This window comes from Choristoneura fumiferana, chromosome 3, assembly GCF_025370935.1.
Source record: "Choristoneura fumiferana chromosome 3, NRCan_CFum_1, whole genome shotgun sequence".
Classification (NCBI taxonomy): Eukaryota; Metazoa; Arthropoda; class Insecta; order Lepidoptera; family Tortricidae; genus Choristoneura; species Choristoneura fumiferana.
Genome location: NC_133474.1, coordinates 8392301 through 8410530, shown reverse-complemented (window position 1 = coordinate 8410530; position 18230 = coordinate 8392301). Strand labels below are relative to the sequence as shown.

The 18230-nt window shown below is 39.4% G+C and overlaps 3 protein-coding genes across 6 annotated transcripts in view; 2 read left to right on the top strand and 1 right to left on the bottom strand.

Moving 5' to 3' along the window:
- Ziz (dedicator of cytokinesis protein Ziz) overlaps positions 1-18230 on the top strand; it is a 99911-nt gene that overhangs the window by 21798 nt on the left and 59883 nt on the right. For 2 of the 4 annotated variants that reach the window (XM_074085413.1, XM_074085414.1), the window contains exons 27-29: positions 537-632; positions 1640-1770; positions 3606-3825. The exons of the other annotated variants lie outside the window; for them this stretch is intronic. In XM_074085413.1, the coding sequence (XP_073941514.1) occupies positions 537-632; positions 1640-1770; positions 3606-3821 (443 nt within the window). In that variant the 3' untranslated portion in view covers positions 3822-3825. Of the gene's footprint in view, positions 1-536; positions 633-1639; positions 1771-3605; positions 3826-18230 lie in introns of those variants that run through there. 4 annotated transcript variants of the gene reach the window in all.
- On the bottom strand, positions 3765-7670 carry LOC141426486 (venom acid phosphatase Acph-1-like). Its single transcript, XM_074085418.1, has 6 exons — positions 7418-7670; positions 6694-6851; positions 5984-6166; positions 5779-5899; positions 4974-5203; positions 3765-4171 (listed from the first exon to the last, which is right to left on the bottom strand). Exons 1-6 carry the CDS (start codon positions 7653-7655, stop codon positions 4019-4021), a joined length of 1083 nt encoding a protein of 360 aa, XP_073941519.1. The 5' UTR covers positions 7656-7670; the 3' UTR covers positions 3765-4018.
- Positions 8638-18230, top strand: part of LOC141445690 (uncharacterized) — a 26702-nt gene continuing 17109 nt past the window's right edge. Inside the window, 10 exon segments of the mRNA XM_074111579.1 lie at positions 8638-9341; positions 9537-9633; positions 10217-10303; positions 10992-11078; positions 15718-15806; positions 16143-16316; positions 16319-16483; positions 16486-16587; positions 16590-17306; positions 17309-18155. Of these exon segments, the coding sequence (XP_073967680.1) occupies positions 9329-9341; positions 9537-9633; positions 10217-10303; positions 10992-11078; positions 15718-15806; positions 16143-16316; positions 16319-16483; positions 16486-16587; positions 16590-17306; positions 17309-18155 (2378 nt within the window). The 5' untranslated portion in view covers positions 8638-9328.

The window sequence follows — 18230 nt, the reverse complement described above, 5'->3', positions numbered from 1 at the left end:
GATTCTGATGCTCAAAATGATATAAACACGACTCTACAGCTAACGGGTACGAGACGTTGTAAATTTAAGTAAATTATTTTGACCATTACCTTACCACCATTACCTCTTGTCCATTTTCGTTGCTGACTGTACGCACGTAGGTAGGTTAGCTATTTTTGATGCTTTCCAAAATAAAGTTGATATATCGGGACAACATACAATTATGTATTTAACCCGTCGCGCGACCAACGACTTTTTTGGGTAATTTTGGACTAGTACCCTACGTTAAAGGATGATCGAAACTAGTAACAAAAATTTACTAATTACTAGTACTTAGATATGCGCCTCTGTGGCGCGCAGGGCGTTCAACGGGTTATAATTAATAATAATTTTCGGCTGTCAAGAGTTTTAGCCTAGTTTTAGAGCATTCTTACATTTTTTTACGGACCTTCTAGGCCGCTTCGTAATATCCGACGATAACCTCAAAAACATAATGCGGATTTACTATCATATTGTGTATGTACATAATATGTCATTCATGTCCGATTTTATAACAGGGTTATCAACGGAGGTCGCGGAGTTGATGCGTCGCGTGCGCACCGTGGTGGGTGCGCGTGCGCGACTCGCCGGCGTCGGCGGGAGCGGGGGCGCGGGTGAGTGACAACCCTACTTATTAACTCCATGACCAAAAGCCATGTCTAACACATTTGGAATCACAACCGTTTTCATCACTTCTTTCTCACACACGGTATAGGCAGAGGGTAGAAAGAGATGGTGAATGCGTTCACAAACGAGCGCGTTAGACAATACGGCCTTTGGTGCCCTTCCAGCAAGAGAACAAAAGTATGCTACTCAATTCAGTAGGGTTGGATTTGATTAAAACTTTAATCACTGTCAATGTCAATGATGCCAGTTTGTAACTTTATCCTATTTTAGGGCTCCGTATGCGAAGAATGATAATAATGAAGAAATTGCAATCGTTACAGAAACCGTTGTAGGAAATAATAATTAACTCGAGTGACAAATCGTTGCAGATTTATGGAGTGGCCATACCGCTGTTTAGAAAACGGTGACGGTACGGAATCGCATTGACGCATCGTATGCGCACCGTTTTTTTTAACCGACTTCAAAAAAGGAGGAGGTTCTATGTTCCAATGTTTGTATTTTTTTTACATGCTTTCCACACCGCTGTTTAAAATACGCAAACGGTGCGGAATCAATACGTCAGGTATACGTCAGGAACTTACCGCATGCTCTCTACCAAAAGTCGTGACGTTTACGGCACATCACTGCAATTCCGCACCGTCTGCGTATTTTAAGCAGCGGTGTGGAGGGCATGCGATAAAAACGGTGCGTATACGATGCGTCACTGCGATTCCGCACCGTCACCTTTTTTTAAGCAGCGGTATGGCCGCTGCTTAAACCGGGAAAAACATGACTTTTTAGCCAGATAGGCTGGGCTCGCGTCACATTTTTGTTCTTCTTATTTTTGGTCTGTGACTATAGCCCTCCGTTTTGCCGGATTTTCACGCTGCGAGTATAATAACCCGAATTGCGAAGCTTAAATTATCCATAACACCATTACCTACTCAATAGCCCGCAATCTTTACCGTATCGGATGATTTAGCTCGTACTTTGACAAACTTGCTTATGCTCATAGGGGCCGGCAGCGTGCACTTGGCGGAGTTACAACATGCGTTGGCTGCATCCTGCCGCGCCACTCCTCGCCTCAGGCACGCTTGGCTGGCGACGCTCGCAGAACATAACGCGAGGCAGGGCGATCACGATGAGGTGTGTCACCCTCTTTACGTAGTGTTTACAAGTCGATTCACAATTGATTGAACGAAAGTAATGTCACTTAGACATTTATGTAGGAAACTGACTGATGCGTGTCATTTTCATATTATTGTGAAGTGCATTCAAATGGTACCTACATTGACATCTAAATCCATCACTGCCGTAAGGTACAGTGGGGGTAGGAAAACCTTCGTCAGTTATTAAATTGATTATTCCTTTACAAAGTCATAGACTCTTAGTACGTTTTGAAACCAAAGTACTAGTAGACAAGTGCATATCAAACTACACTTACTTGACATGATAACAAGGGTGAAAATAGTATATACACCTCTAACATATATCGAGTTTCATATCAATACAAAACCTTTTTATTAATAAACAATTTCGTAAAAGTTTCAATCAAATAATGTTCTATTTAATTGTCAGTGTTTGTCAGTGCCAAGGTGTAGTGGTAGGGTTGCTATGGTCACCTGATTATGTTTAGCAGGTTGACAGGTTGACGCAGTATGTCCTACTCAATCGGTAAAGCAGATTAGCGCTCATACTGAGCAAAGGAAAATAGATCTTAGGGTGACGAACCTTTTTTTACTCCGACTGTACATACCTAGATGTCACTGAAATAGTAACTCACAGATGTTTTCATTACTCATTCAATCCATTCGTGCCAGCACTTGTGGATCGACCTGTAGTATAAAACAAATCGCTTACTGCCGTCTGACTCTAGTCTGCCCCTCTGTACTCTGTGTGTACGCTTAGATCTTTTAAACTAAGCAACTGATTTTTCTGTGGTTTTTATCAAAACTAGAGTGCTACAGCTACAAGAGAAAAATGTTCATAAGATCACTCCCTCTGTATGTACAGTCGAGTGCAAGAATATGGACTTATCTAACCTTTCCAAAATATGTACCACAGACTCTTATTCCGACGTAATTACGTCGTGGTAACATATTTTTGAGTGGTTCGAATAGATACATATTTTTGCACTTACTTTTGTATTTTTGTAAGTACAAAATTGGATAGTTCACACTATTTACCAATATTACCAAGACACGCAACTCATAGAAAATCCAAAAAGAAACTATTTTGGCCACTATCTTGGCCATTAATACCAGATAATTATTCAACTAAAAATAAAATTGGATTTGGTTGCTATGGAATAATTAGTTTATTAGTTAAAACACTTATAATTATAACTCTATTTAATTTCACCAACACAAAATATATAAAAGTTGGTAAATAACTGACTGATTTTTCCAAAATCACTGCAAAGCTGCGAATCAATGAGAGCTATCGCGTATGAATTCGCCGCTAGAGGCGCTAGTGTAGCGTGAGGTCTCCGAAATGTCAAATCCCATAGTTTTTGGTTGAGCTATGCGGGTTTATTTATAATTAGAATAATTTTGTGAATATTTTGCAATATCAGAAATTAATTATGGCAAATATGTGTTCCGGGGCAATGAATGTCTGTGTTTTAAGACAGTTTTGTCTTTCGGAAACTTTTGTCCTCCCTTTTTTTCCGAACAAAACGGGACTACGCAACACTGTGGTTGCTCGATATTTTTATGGTACGGTTTTAAGGTGTATTAAATATGATTTTAATCTAAACTTTGTTTTCACGCCCGTAATAACAGACTTTGAAAGCCATACTTAAAAACCTCACGCAACAGTGCGCCATCTAGTGAGACAAAAAACGATAGCCCTCATTACCCAATTGTCTGTTATAACTGACGAAAGCGAAATGTAATATTTCCATCTGGATTCAAGTATTTCTGGAAAATATCACGATAACTATACGGTTTTTCGGTAACGTATTTCATAAATGTCAACAGGCTATGTGCTGCCAGCTTCACATCGCGGCCCTGATCGCTGAATATTTAAAACTGCGAGGCAACAACGCATGGGGCGCGGATGCTTTCGCCGAGATTTCTATGAACATCTCGCGCGATGAGACGGGTCTCAAAATCGACGAAGGTAAGTCAAACATAACACTTTGTTCAACAATACGCTTTATTATCTGCGACAGGGCCTCTATTCGAAACGGTTGAGATAATATTGAAGCCGCTTCAAAACCAGATTCTGTGCGTATACATGTACGAGCTCAGAACTGGAATTAATAAAGTAAAAATATCAAATATCTCATCAACGTCTTGAATAGAGGCCGGGTTGAATTCTAAATACAAACCACAGCCTTAACCACATTTTAACCCTAGACTACATGTCCTCACTAGATAAAGTAAAATATTTATGCGGTAGGAACCAGTTCGCATTCTTTCTCGAAGTCGTCTGGCACTATGTGTTTGGTAAGTTCTTTGAAGGTATCCAGTGGACACAGGGAACTACAGCCGGGCACCTCCATTAGGCGAGGTTCGGCTGAATCGTCGTCCCAATAGTAAATCTGTGATAAAATGTCATATTTTTGAAACATATTAGGCTACTAATGATTTTCAAAACTGTTAAACAAAAACGATTAACATTACGTAGGTGACACCATATTTACACAAATTCATACTCTTTGTCCGCTCATTCTTCCTTCAAACTCCTTACAGTAACGTCCCACCGACACCTCAATAATACTAATACCAACTTGTATGTAAATTAAATGGGTTATATTTAACACCGCGGGCATCTATAAGTCGTACTCAACCTTTTTTTACACTAGGTACAAATGTATTGGTAGCTATGGTGCTGTGGGCCGTAGCATGAGCTTAATGCGATTGTTCGTATGTGAAAATGGTCGAAATACGTGTAAATAATATGCCAGGTGAATCACTCACGTGATTCATAAGGTCCACGGGCCGCAGGTTGTGAGTATAGCTAATCTATCTCGTTCGCATACAAGTTTTGGTTCAAAATGAATACATACGGCGTCGACAAAACTAGTGTAAATCATCATCATCATCAGCCGTAGGACGTGCACTGTTGGACATAGGCCTCCCCCAGAGTCCTCCAGTTGCTTCAATTGGAAGCGGCCTGCATCCACCGTGAACCCGCGACTTTTACCAAGTCATCCGTCCATCTCGTTGGTAGACGTCCTAAGTGGCCTAGTGTAGACCAGTGCCTGTTGCCAGTGATTTGATGACATATGGATCTGAGACATGGTGCTTCACTATAGGCCTGATGGGCTCAGCGTTGCTCAGTGAGCTATGGAGAGAGCTACGCTCGGGGTTTCTCTAGCGTAAATAACGTCTAAAAATTACCTTGAATCCAAACCGCTGTCCATACGTCAAAGCACGCTTGTCCTTCTGCGCTGGCGGGGGCAGTTTCTCATGCAGCTCGAACAGCAGCGCAGCCCCCGGGTCGGGGAGCCGCGGCGGCGGTGCCACGCACGCCGCCAGCAGCGCCGCGACTGTCACGGGAGTGCCCGTGCGCACTATCACGCGCCAGCTCGAGTTTGAAGCTTCGCGTATTATTTGCTGCAAGAGTGCTCCTGTGGAATTTAAAAACTATACTCGTAGTCTGCGACTGCTACATTTGGGATATGCACGTCAGATAAGATAACGGTGCAACTGTCATTCTTGAACGAGTCTAATGTTTGAATCAAACTTACGCTAATTGTACTTTTAAAAAATATTTTTTATTAATTCAAACTTTACTTTGCGGAAACCTAAATAAATAAATATCAGGGAGAATTGAAACCAGAGGTCGATAAGTGTCAAATTGTCCCATGATATTCCCAAACTAAGAAAAGCTTTTACTATGGGTAACTAGGCAACGGATAAACATACTTATAGATAAATTTTCTTCGTTATTCATACAAATATCTGCCTGACGCGTGCCTCACTTAACTAAATCAGCTCATTATGACTGATTAGACAGCAAATTTTTACAATAACCGCCTGAGTCTAACGAGGAACTAAAACCTTGTGACTCCACTGCCATAACCTCAGTAAAGCAAAAAAAACGTAGATCATGTTGTAAATCTCTAAAACGTTTACTTAGTTCGACTTGATTCGCCCCGCATTCCCGTGATCGTTGATTTACAACTATGCACATAAAACTTACCACCACTAAGTTTCCGTAACAAATTATTGTAAAACATCATAGAATACTCCAGCCTGGCTGCGTCCATTAATTTTCTTTTTACGTGCTTTGCCCATTTAGGGTTCGCTACTTTAATATCATCCTGAAAAAAAAACACAATGAAAAGAAAAATCTTGTATACACATTTACATTTTTTTTGCATAATAATAATGTTGATTGTAAATACCTGAATTAGAAATAAGTTGCTTAAGTAGTAAGCATCTTGGGGCGTGCTGTAGTTGATGCTTGTCATTTGTGCGATCTTGTGGAATAGGTCTTTGTAAGGCAGCAACAAGCCTTCGTCCACAAAAGCGTTTAAAATCCTGTCTTTCTCTTGAGAATATCTCGGACAATTCTCTTCATATAGAAGCTGGAAAAATACAAATAGCACACGACTAAGGACAAATCAATACGGCACGTGCACTTGATTTTTTTGTTCGTTAAATTACGTCAAAATTAATATTGATTAATCGTTAATTAGTACTCGGTCAGGCATCACACCATCGTCTTTGCTATTTGGGACACTGGACAGTAAATAGCCGTGGTGGTCTAGTAAAGCCGTGGTGGCCTAGTGGTTTGACCTATCTCCTCTCAAACAGAGGGTCGTGGGTTCAAACCCCGGCTCGCACCTCTGAGTTTTTCCAAATTCATGTGCGGAATTACATTTGAAATTTACCACGAGCTTTGCGGTGAAGGAAAACATCGTGAGGAAACCTGCACAAACCTGCGAAGCAATTCAATGGTGCGTGTGAAGTTCCCAATCCGCACTGGGCCCGCGTGGGAACTATAGCCCAAGCCCTCTTGTTCTGAGAGGAGGCCTGTGCCCAGCAGTGGGACGTATATAGGCTGGGATGATGATGATGACAGTAAATAGAAAAATACATAAAGATATCTTACGAAATCATTATCTCGTGGTGGATATGTGTAGGGCACGGGTTGCCAGACCATTGTGTCGTTCCAAGTTTGCTCGGGCGGAGGCGGCCATAGCCCCGCCGATATCAGAAGGGCCGTCATCTTACTGAGATTAGTATTGGACGCAATCACGATACTACTTTCTAAAAAAAAAATACACTTCAGTACTTATAGGTAGAGTCATTCACGATGACACGTGCCGTGGTTCTTATTACAATGTCATTAATGTCTAATTTTGACAAAATCACGCGTTTTCGTGGATAACACTAGGTATATGTTGTTTTTCAAGACAAGGTTGTATAACGTTTGTATACAGTTAAATTGTGTAATGTAAGTGCGTTAGTGACGCAGACAAGAGCGCGCTATTCTCAATTATATTTATCTTAATTCAATGTATTTCAAGTATAAACCGCAATTTAACTTTTTAAATGTACGAAGTATACAGCGAAAAAGCTTGCCAGCTTTTTGAACAGCTGTTAACAGCAAGGAATAAAAAAAACAATATAAGTATCCCTACAATTTGAAGATCTCCCTCGATTTCTCTAGGATCCACTCATCAAATTCTGACTTTATTTATTTCCATTCGCACAAAAATATAAATTAGGTAGCAAACAAAAAAGTAAAAAAATATTTTTTTACCGAATCTCCTCCTTTTTGAAGTCTGTTATAAAAAAGTTACTATATTTTCGTTTGTTTTTGTGATATTTACCTGGTTGGTAAAGAGGACCCATAAAGTCGTTATATCTTTTCCTAAGTAATGCACCCATCTCGTAAGTCAACATTTTCCCCTCCTGAAATGTGAATAAAAATTTATTAAGTACATTATTAGCAATACTATCGTGTCGAGCTAAGCTCGGTCGCCCAGGTAACCATTGAAAAGTTTGGAAGATAAATTTCTTTAAAAAAAATCGTATTATAGCAACGCTGAGTGGCGAGTCATAAATCATTATTAGCGTCGTCGGTTATCTGCGTCTTGTGCCTCGTTCCTGTCGGAGCCTCGCGACCTTCGGCGTTCCCTCTCGCGTGGACCAGGAAGCTGACACTTCGTTACAAAGGCATTTGTCCTGTTTTGTCTCGTCGCATCGACCCTTCCTGATCGCGCGAGTATAGCCTTGTATATAAATAGATACGGGCTAAGGTTATTCATCTATAGTTGTTTGTACACCGTATAACCTAAATCATTCTAGCGTGGTAACGGTGGTGTGGACGCTTAACATAAGTATAAATTAATCCAATTGTTGACGTCCCCTTGAGATGAACTACGCAATGCATTCTCGTTATAAATGCATTGAGACTTTTAAGCCACAACAAGGGCGGTACCCATCCGCTGTCGTTTTGTCCTTTGTGAACGGCATAGCGCATAGCGTCAGCACTGGATAAAGACTCGAGCATGAGGCCAATGCATCTGCCGAAATCTCATTCGAATAGGTCATGAATCTCCTGGTTTTATATTACGCTATCAAATGGCTGTGGCAATCGTATAACCAATTTTATGAATCGAGGAACCACGCTCATAAAAATCCATTGTCAAAATTCGTTATTCCGACGATTCCCACGAGGCACTCTAATTCAATTAGGTTTTAACCAATGATACTAGTTTTGAGCTGAATGGAGTATTTGAAGTCTAACATACGTAGGTGAAATCTCACGCTATGTGGCCTGTTTTTAACTGAACACCATGTTCCGAAAATCTCGTACCTCACATTGTCATCTGTATGATTAAATGATTGGACTATACTTCAATATGTACAATTCCGAATTTGATATATAGTAGTTGGATAATAGGTACGTGGACAATCGAAATACAATTCAGTAAAATTTCCGCCATTTTTTTTTGTTATTATTACAATTCACAATAGATCCTGAAAATATTGTCATAATGGAGGGTTTATTATACGGGTGTAGATAAAACTTATTTTACACGTTAAGAGTCCGCAGCAAGCTTGATTCTCCATACAAATCGTAGTTACGTCCTTATTTTAAAATAACAAGTAGCATCATCATGATTTTTTTGTAAATACAATGAGATAAGGCATATCTAGGCCTGAAATTAGTTTATGACTCTTGAAATGGTATTACAAAGAAAATAGAACGAGTACAAGTTTTGCATTTTAAGAGCCAAAAACCCTGTGCAGTTCGGTTAAATACTACGGCCAAAATATAGTTCAGATTGAAGTCAAAACCTATTTCCGGCATCGACTAAACTATGTAGTTTCATAAGAAAAAGCATTTTTCCGAAATGATTTTGTGGTTTTCAAATGAGAACGAAACTACGAAAATCAGTAAAAAAACTATACATTTTTTATGCGAATCTGCAGCGAATCACTCTAGCGCGGGGGAACGGTACGGGGGAGGGCGGTACGCGCCGCCCTTTGTCCTTGGTTTACGCTGGCCCTGCGTGTGCGTGCGTCGCTCGTTAGTAGTGACTCGTCAGCTGTGCGCGAGAGTTACGTAATATTATTTTGGTGAATTCTCTTCGTATCATAAACGCGATCTAACTACTTACGACTTGGACTGATAACGGATTTGATATTTCTTGGTGATACTGGTGGTGTGTGTGCACATACTGTTCGACGACCTTGGCTTTCTTATATGGACTTTGCATTTTTATGTTACAAAAATGGATAAACAGGGTAAGTACCTACCTAGATGCATTTTAGTCAATATTACCAAGTACTTATAAAAAATGGGTCCATATATCGGCTCGCATACTGACAAACGATGATTTGGACAAAAAATAATTATGGTTTTACTAGAAAAGAGAAAAGAGTACCTATGCGAACTATGGCGCTCCCATAAAAAATAATTATTAATGTTCTTGTTTCCAGAAGTGAAAAGATCATCGAAGACAAGATTATGGTTATCGGCTCGTAGGAAAAAAAAAGGACCGGCTCGTCATAAAAAAGAAAACATTAATCCTAATAGGTAAGTTATAACTAGGACAGTAGCGTAAGATTTTTCTTCCTTGTCCTCTATTACAAGCTTTTATTTAGTTTCACCTGTCCCGATATTTGTCTGTAATCAAATCTTGCATTCGACCAACTTCTAGCAGTCGGATTGACTTGAAATTTTGCATAATTATGTAAATTGCGTGACAATACAATAATCTGGTAGCTGACATCCTGGTAGTCCGGCCAGAATCGTCTCCGAAGGACGGAACTCTTCAACTGTTACAATGTTATCGACTTGTTTTTGGTATAGGTACAAAATAAATGTAGTTTGGGTAACAATGCTAGTAAAGTCGACAAAAAGTACAGTCAGCAAAAAAGCTTGTATTAAAAATGAATTTTCGTACTCGTACCTTTATTTATTATTTTGTACGACGTAGGTACACCACACAAACTTGTTATTTCACTTATACAGGTCATAGCACTGTAATAGCACATTGTGTATTAGGGCGGTAAGTAAGGTATTACGAACGAAGTATTACCTCTGGTAGTCTCTGTTATTACTTTGACTAATGGCGACTGACGTCATTTCACCATGTATGTATTTTTCACATGTGCAGTACGCTTGGCACCGGAGAGCATGCCAGTGAGCAGTCTGATAGTGATAACAATACCGATCCTCCACCTCAACCTCTAAATTTAAGCAGGTTAGTGTTTTTATTATTATTTTTACTAGTTTACAATCTTTTATTTAACTTGCAATGTATGTACCTATGTACTCGTATGTATGTATGTGAGGCTCAAATCCTGCGAGTTGAATTTGACTCAGTTTCAGTGGTCGAATTGACTTGAAATTTGGTATACTTATGTGAATTGCGTGACAATACAATAATCTGGTAGCTGACATCCTGGTAGTCCGGCCAGGATCGTCTCCGCAGGACGGAATTCTTCAACGGTTAATGGCATCGACTTGAAATTTCGTATGATGTAGTTTAATAGGTAACAATGCTAGTAAAGTCGACAAAAAGTACAGTCAGCAAAAAAAAAAGCTTGAACAGATTTTTTTTTTTACCAAAAACTTATTTCACAGCTACTTACGTTTTTCACTTGTAGTTTTATTTTCGCTCTTGACTGCAACTGCACTGAGACTAGTACCTACTCGTACCTATATTGACACGGCTATTAAAGATGATTTCAGTTTATTATCTTGATCGATGTACACCGCACTTCTGTTATTTCACTTATACAGGTCATAGCACTATAATATCCCATTGTTCATTAAGGGCGATAAGTAAGGTATTACGAACGAAGTATTACCTCTGGTAGTCTCTGTTATTACTTTGACTAATGGCGACTGACGTCATTTCACTATGTATGTATTTTTTACATGTGCAGTACGCTTGGCACCGGAGAGCATGCCAGTGAGCAGTCTGATAGTGATAACAATACCGATCCTCCGCCTCAATTTCAAAATTTTAGCAGGTTGGTGTTTTTATTATTATTTTTACAAGCTTTTACCTTGCAATAGTTGCAATGTATGTACCTATGAATGTATGTGCAGGTAAAATCTTGCGAGTTGAATTTGACCCACTTCTTCCACATTTGGTACGGAAAAGTAGTTTGGATGAAAATGCAAGTACAGTCAGCAAAAAGCTTGTATTAAAAATGTAGTCGCGCGCACAATATGGCACCGAAAATCGAAACGTATTTTTTGCATAGCGTCACCGGCGTTAGAAGTTTTCTGTAGTAGTGTACGCCTCATAATGCAGTATCAAATATTTTTATTTCACCGTATACTCTGATTTAACCTTGCATGGTATAAATATAACGTAACTTTTTTTTTCCTTTCAGAAATTTGAGTCCGAGTACTCCGTCCTCGACACCATCATTACAAATTGAACTTGATCATGATAGCAATGAGGAAGTCGTACGTAAAATGACAGGTCGACGAATTTTCAATGTTCAATATTTATTTGAACAAATGAAGGCTGTGGATCATAGTCCATTTAATTGCAGCTTTAAAGATATGGATTTTGTGAAGGAGTCGAGAATCGGATTCCAGTCAACTTTTCTTTTCAAATGCAAAATGTGTGGCAAAAAAGAAGCATTTAATAATGAAAAACTAGAGTCTAAAATTAATAAAAATGTTGTTCAAGCAGTCGTATGTTCGGGTAGTGGCTTTTCCCAATTAGATGAGCTTTGCGCTCATTTAGATATGCCATGTATAGCGGAGAAAACATTTGGGAAAGAGAATTTGTTGCTTGGGGATGTTTTAAAAGATATCTCTTTGAAGAGCATGTTTGAGGCAGGACTCGAAGAAAAACAAATGGCAATTGAAAAAGGAAACGTAGACGCTGATGGCGTTCCCTACATCACAGTAGTAGCGGACGCATCGTGGGGAAAAAGATCATATCGTACCAGCAATTATAATTCATTATCCGGGTAGCGTGCATTATTGGGTATGAAACTAAAAAGGTTCTCTTTTTAGGAATACGGAATTCTTATTGCTCTGTATGCGCTGTTGCAAGTAATAAAAAGATTGAGGTCAAGAAACATAAATGTTTTAAAAACTGGTCTGGTAGCTCCACAGCAATGGAAGCCGACGGTGTAGTAGAAGGTTTTAAATGCAGCATAAATATGCATGGCTTGAAATACACCAAACTTATTGGTGATGGCGATAGCAGTGTCATGAGTGCTTTAAACGAAGCATTGCCATATGGCCACTCCACTGCTATACACAAAATAGAATGCAGTAATCATTTATTACGAAATTATTGCACTAAATTGAGAAATTTGACAAAAAAAACTGAAAATAAACAAGGACCTGTCCCTATTATCATGAGGAAATGCCTAAATGATAACATATTGCGACTACGAAAGGCAATTAAAGGAGCAATAGACTTTTCTTCGAAAATGGAAGGGAAAACTTTTACTGAGAAAGTAAATGAATTAAAAAAAGACCTACGAAACGGGCCTTGCCACGTTTTTGGTGAGCATGCCAACTGCAAAACATATTTTTGTAATGGCCCGAAACCAGGCGAAGAAAACTTCATAGGCCAAATGAAAGATTGTGGCTTGTGGTATGACATATACACCGCTATAAGTCCTATTTTAAACAATGCCGAAAGTCTCCTTATGGGGCAAACAAACAATATTGTTGAGCAGTTTAATGCACTAATCGCAAAATTTATAGGAGGCAAACGAATAAATTACTCCCTTCGTGGATCTTATGAGTCCCGTTGCTACGCAGCTGCTACAAAAAGAAACACCGGGAGTCTTGTAGCAACCATGAGTAAAGTATTAACAAAAAATGAAGAACTGGGGACTTACACGCAGAAGTATGAGAAGAGGCAGGCAGAAAAGGCGAAAAGAAAATCAAGCCAAGACAAAATCAAAACGAAGAAAACGTATCGCAGGACCCGATGAACATTACGGTGATATCGAAAAAGAACCAGATATGGAAGTTGAGCACTACGAAAAAAGAAAACAAGCACTCTTAGCAGACTTTTCAAAAAGTAAAATAGAACTTGAAAATATCCAAAAAGATACCGTTGGGCAGGCAACGAACCCTGAATGGATCAAACAACGAAAAATACGCCTTACTGCGTCAGTGTTTGGTCAAATATGTAAGAGAAGAGCTGCCACGTCGTGTAAAAATATTATAAAAACACTCTTATATAGCATTTTAAAGGTAGCGATGCTACTAGATACGGCAATGAGAATGAGCCCATCGCTTTAAAAGAGACTGAAGCTGCACTAGGAGTGCAAGTATCACCTTGTGGGTTATACATCCTCGAGGAACACCAGTATTTAGGCGCGAGTCCCGACGGAGTCATAGACGAAGAAACAATTGTGGAGATCAAATGCCCAGCTTCGGCGGCAAATATGACGCCAACAGAAGCTATTTTAAAGAAAAAAATTACTTTCTGTGTGTTGGACGAAAGTGATCCTCAGAAAATAAAACTGAAGCAAAATCACAACTACTTTTATCAAGTACAAGGTCAGTTAAATATTACAAAAAAAAGATACTGTATCTTCGTGGTGTGGACTCCAAAAGGCATATTATTCGAAAAAATCGAAAAGGATACAGGATTCTGGGAGAGCATATTAAATAAATTGAGAAAATTTTACATGGAATGCATACTACCTGAAATTATAGATCCGCGTCTACCTAGAAAGTTACCGATACGAGAGAGTTCTTAAAAATAAGCGAATTTTCATACTTGTATGTATTAAAAAAAAACACAATATTGTATGACTTTTTTTATTTTATTCAATACACCCAATCTTCAATGTGTCCAATCAAGTTGATGTTGTAGTCTATAGATATTATACTTTTCACTTCTCATGCTCGTAAAGTTCGTTTTTATGCTGAGATTAAGCGACATAAAATGACTTTTTATGCTCTAGTGCATAAAATAAAATCTTTGTCTAAGACCAAGCTAATCAGGTGTCAACCAGCCACAAACAGAAAGTTTTTAACTTTTTTATTTATTTATATAAAACTAAAAATTAACCAAATCAATCAAAATAAATCAATAAATAAAAAAATAGAATTATGTATATAGTAATTCATGAAAAATAAAAGAAACATAGTAAGTGAACCATTGTTTCCACTGTTGCTATTTCCTCGAATTAATCGAAGTAAAAAGCAGTGTAAAACTCGAGCATTAAACCCATTTTTCCCTCGACGTGTCTATCCACCCTCGCCGTACCGGAACGAACGTCTTAAAATCGTAAACGTCGTAAAATGGCTCGTTTTATGCTCTTGTTGTACAATCGACTATTTCACTTCTCATGCTCGTAAAGTGCGTGTTCATGCTGCATCTAGGCAACATACAATAACTTTTTATGCTCTAGTGCATAAAGTAGAATCTTCGTCTAAGGTCAAGGCAATCAAGGTGTGAAACCACAAACAAAAGAGTTTCTACATATTTTTTTATTTTTTTACACCTAAAAATCAATCAAACGATGAAATAAATCAATAAAACTAATATACGTAAAGCATGAAAAATAAAAGTACAAAATAAGTGAACATTTATTTTTACTATTGCTATTTCATTTCTTCGCAAGCGAGTGGAAAAGCAGAGTGTAAAACTCTAGCATTGAGCCCATTTTCCCCTCGACGTTTCTATCCACCCTCGCCGTGGCTCGGTGGCTATATGAACGTCTCGGTAAAATTGCTCGTTTTATGCTTTTGTTGTACAATATACTATTTCATCACACTTGCTCGTAAACAGTGTCGTAAGCTGCCAAGAACTGCACCAGCGGTATCGGCAATTTTTGTAACAATAATATTTTCTTTTACACACATACAATTTTACTCGCAAATGTGATGAAAACATTGTAAGTCGCACGGGCGGTACTATAATTATGAACTCGACCTAGTCCTCAGTCTTTGACTTTGAGCTTCTAATACTCTCGTTCGTAATTTCTTATTAACCGCCCTTAAACATTAATGTACTATTACGCCACACCTGGCCATAATGTGAGTTTTACCGCCCGCTATGCGTATGGTAAAACCACTTTCTGGCAAGGTGAAGACGTAAAATTGTGTACTCACCATGGGCAGTAAAAAAGTTTTACAGCGTAATGTGTAGTGTAATGTACATTTACGTTTTGGAACGCCAAATAAATATCCTAGCCGGTAGCTGCCCTCCCGCCTTGTATATATTATAATCTTGGTCTGGAGATGTTCTACTGTTATATTTCTACTTAGATACTGCAATAATTTCACCATTGTATGAAGATATTTTACTGCAATATTGTTACTGTGACATGTCTCTAAGCTCCGCCTTCCGCTAGCGCGCTCTTGCTTTCTTTCTAGCGCCCTGTCTTACTTCTAGGTGAAACAACAACATTTAAAGCGTTAGCGCGTGATCTCAACGCGGAGTGAGCGCTACTTGCTGCGGACTCTTAATACTGTGGATGAAGAATTTGGATGTATAGGCGTGTCTGCGGTGGATACGTCATCCGGTCTACTTGTTGGTCGGCCTTATGGTGGTGTCTCGATCTTGTGGAGGAAAAAAATGTTTGATAATGTGACTGTAATTGAGTGTAATAATGTGCGTGTATGTGCGGTAAAACTCGTGGTTGATAAGCGTTCCATTCTTGTCTTTAGTGTGTATATGCCTGTTAATACGGTTGAAAACCTGCCTGTTTTTGCGGAATGTCTTAGTGTAATTGAGTCAGTAATAGAGGAAGTGGGAAGTACTGAGGCTGTATATATTTTGGGGATTTCAATGCTCACCCGGGTGAACTTTTTTATAACGAGCTGATACAGTTTTGTGACGAATTACACTGGAATGTGCAGATGTGGAAATGTTAGGTAGATCCTCCAATATGTATACATACATCAGTGAAGCTCATGGATGTGGTAGGTGGCTCGATCATTGTGTCGTGTCGAAGTCTGCTAGACAAACATTGCACAAATTATGGGTACAGCATGACGTATATTGGTCGGATCATTTTCCTGTGTTCGTGGAGTGTGATCTGGGTATTGTTAAGGTGAAATGTAATGAAACGGTAGAGTCCTGTTTGAATAAGGTTATCTGGGGGAGAGAAAAACTGAGCAAATTGCTGCATATCATTCTTTTTGTAATGAGAAACTTAGGCAGCTAGATTTCCCCCACGAAATGAAGACTTGTGCTGACGGCATGTGTACTAAGTTCACTCATAGGAAGGTATTAGATGAATTGTATCACAATATTACTGAAGTGATGATAAAGCTGCTATACAGTCATCCAGTAAAAGGTGTTTAAGAAAGCGAGGCTACGTCACAGGGTGGAACAAATATGTTGCTCCTGTGCACCGGGAGGCTAGGAGGAAATTTTTAGCTTGGGTTTGTGCTGGTAGACCAGTGAAGGGGCGGTTATATACTGACATGGTGATTCCAGAAAAGTTTTTAAATCTAAGCTCAAGTGGTGTCAAAATAAACAAGAGCAAATAAAAATGGATATTCTTGCTTCTAATCACTCTAACAAAAGCTTTAAACTTTTTGGAAAAATACAAAAAAAATGGATGTCAAGCCGGGTGTACCTGTAAGCGTCGATGGAATGACTAATCAAAATAATATTGCCAATCATTTTAGGGATCATTTAAAAGTGCGATCTACTCTGGGTCCATCTTTGAGTGAGGGGTGCAGTGCGGAGGCCGACGTGAGCTCGGAGAACCCTGTTATTATCCGAGGTAAGGATGTTGAAAAAGTTATCCAGCATATGCAACGTGGTAAATCTCCGGGACACGACGGCCTCTCCATTGAGCATCTTAAATATGCAGGAGTGCATATGACGCGGGTTTTGGCAATGTTTTACACCTTGTGTATTCGTCACTCGTATCTGCCAGAGCCTTTAATGCGAACTGTTGTAGTGCCTATCATTAAAAACCGAACTGGAGATGTGTCTGATACTAATAACTATCGGCCCGTATCACTAGCCACTATAATTGCTAAGGTGCTTGACAGTCTGCTTAATGAACAATTAATGAAATGTTTAAGGATTCACGATGCACAGTTTGGTTTTCGACCAGGGCTATCTACTGAGAGTGCCATTCTTTGTCTTAAGCAGACTGTCAAGTACTACACAGACAGGGACACTCCGGTTTATGCGTGCTTTCTTGATCTGTCGAAAGCTTTTGACCTTGTCTCCTACGATCTACTCTGGGACAAGTTAAGGAGCGCGGGTTTGCCGGGTGAGTCTATATCCTTGTTTAAGTTTGGTATGGAAATCAGATTAACCAGGTTAAGTGGGCAAATACGTTGTCAGAGGAGTATAAGCTTGAGTGTGGTGTCCGACAGGGAGGATTGACCTCGCCAGGTCTTTTCAATTTGTACATCAATCAGCTGTTGGAAGAGCTTAGCAGCATGCATGTCGGATGCCATATTGATGGTACCTGTGTCAATAATATAAGTTATGCTGACGACATGGTGCTGTTGGGCCCTTCGATCAGCTCAATACGAAAGCTTGTAGAGGTGTGTGAGCGGTACGCTGAAAAGACGGGTCTTAAATACAACTCTAAGAAAAGCGAAGTGCTTGTTTTCAAAGCGACTGCTAAATACATGCCGTCTAATGTACCATCTGTTGTGCTTTCTGGTGTACCTTTGAGGGTGGTGCAGGAGTTCAAATACCTGGGTCACATTATTGCGGATGATTTAAAGGATGATCACGATATAGAAAGGGAGCGCAGGGCGTTGGCGGTACGAAGTAATGTGCTGACTCGTAGATTTAGCAGATGTTCGAATGACGTGAAAATTACGCTGTTCAAAGCGTATTGCACATCATTTTATTCGAGTGGTTTGTGGTTTCAGCACACGAAACGGGCCTACAACGTCCTGAGGGTGCAGTACAACAACGCGTTCAGGATGCTACTAGGGCTACCGCGACACTGCAGCGCGTCCGCTATGTTCGCTGAGACGCGCACAGACGGCTTTCACGCTATAATGCGTAAGAAGACGGCTTCTCTTCTTCAGCGTGTGCGCGGTAGCAATAATAGTATCCTGAGTATGATTGCAAACCGGCTGGACAGCCCTTTGTGGTGGCACATGACTAAAAAGGTCATAGGGCCATATAATATAATTGTAATTTTATTTTTATTTTTTAATTAAGTAGGTATTTACTAACATAGTCGTATAGTTTT

Bases quoted from the DNA above. Each gene is read 5' to 3' on its own strand.
- LOC141426486 (XM_074085418.1), bottom strand. From the start codon at position 7,655: ATGATTTATGACTCGCCACTCAGCGTTGCTATAATACGATTTTTTTTA. The intron at 6,167-6,693 runs GTAAGATATCTT...GTATTTTTCCAG, and splicing joins CACCACGAGATAATGATTTC to CTTCTATATGAAGAGAATTG. The intron at 5,900-5,983 runs GTATTTACAATC...TTTTTTTTTCAG, and splicing joins GCAACTTATTTCTAATTCAG to GATGATATTAAAGTAGCGAA.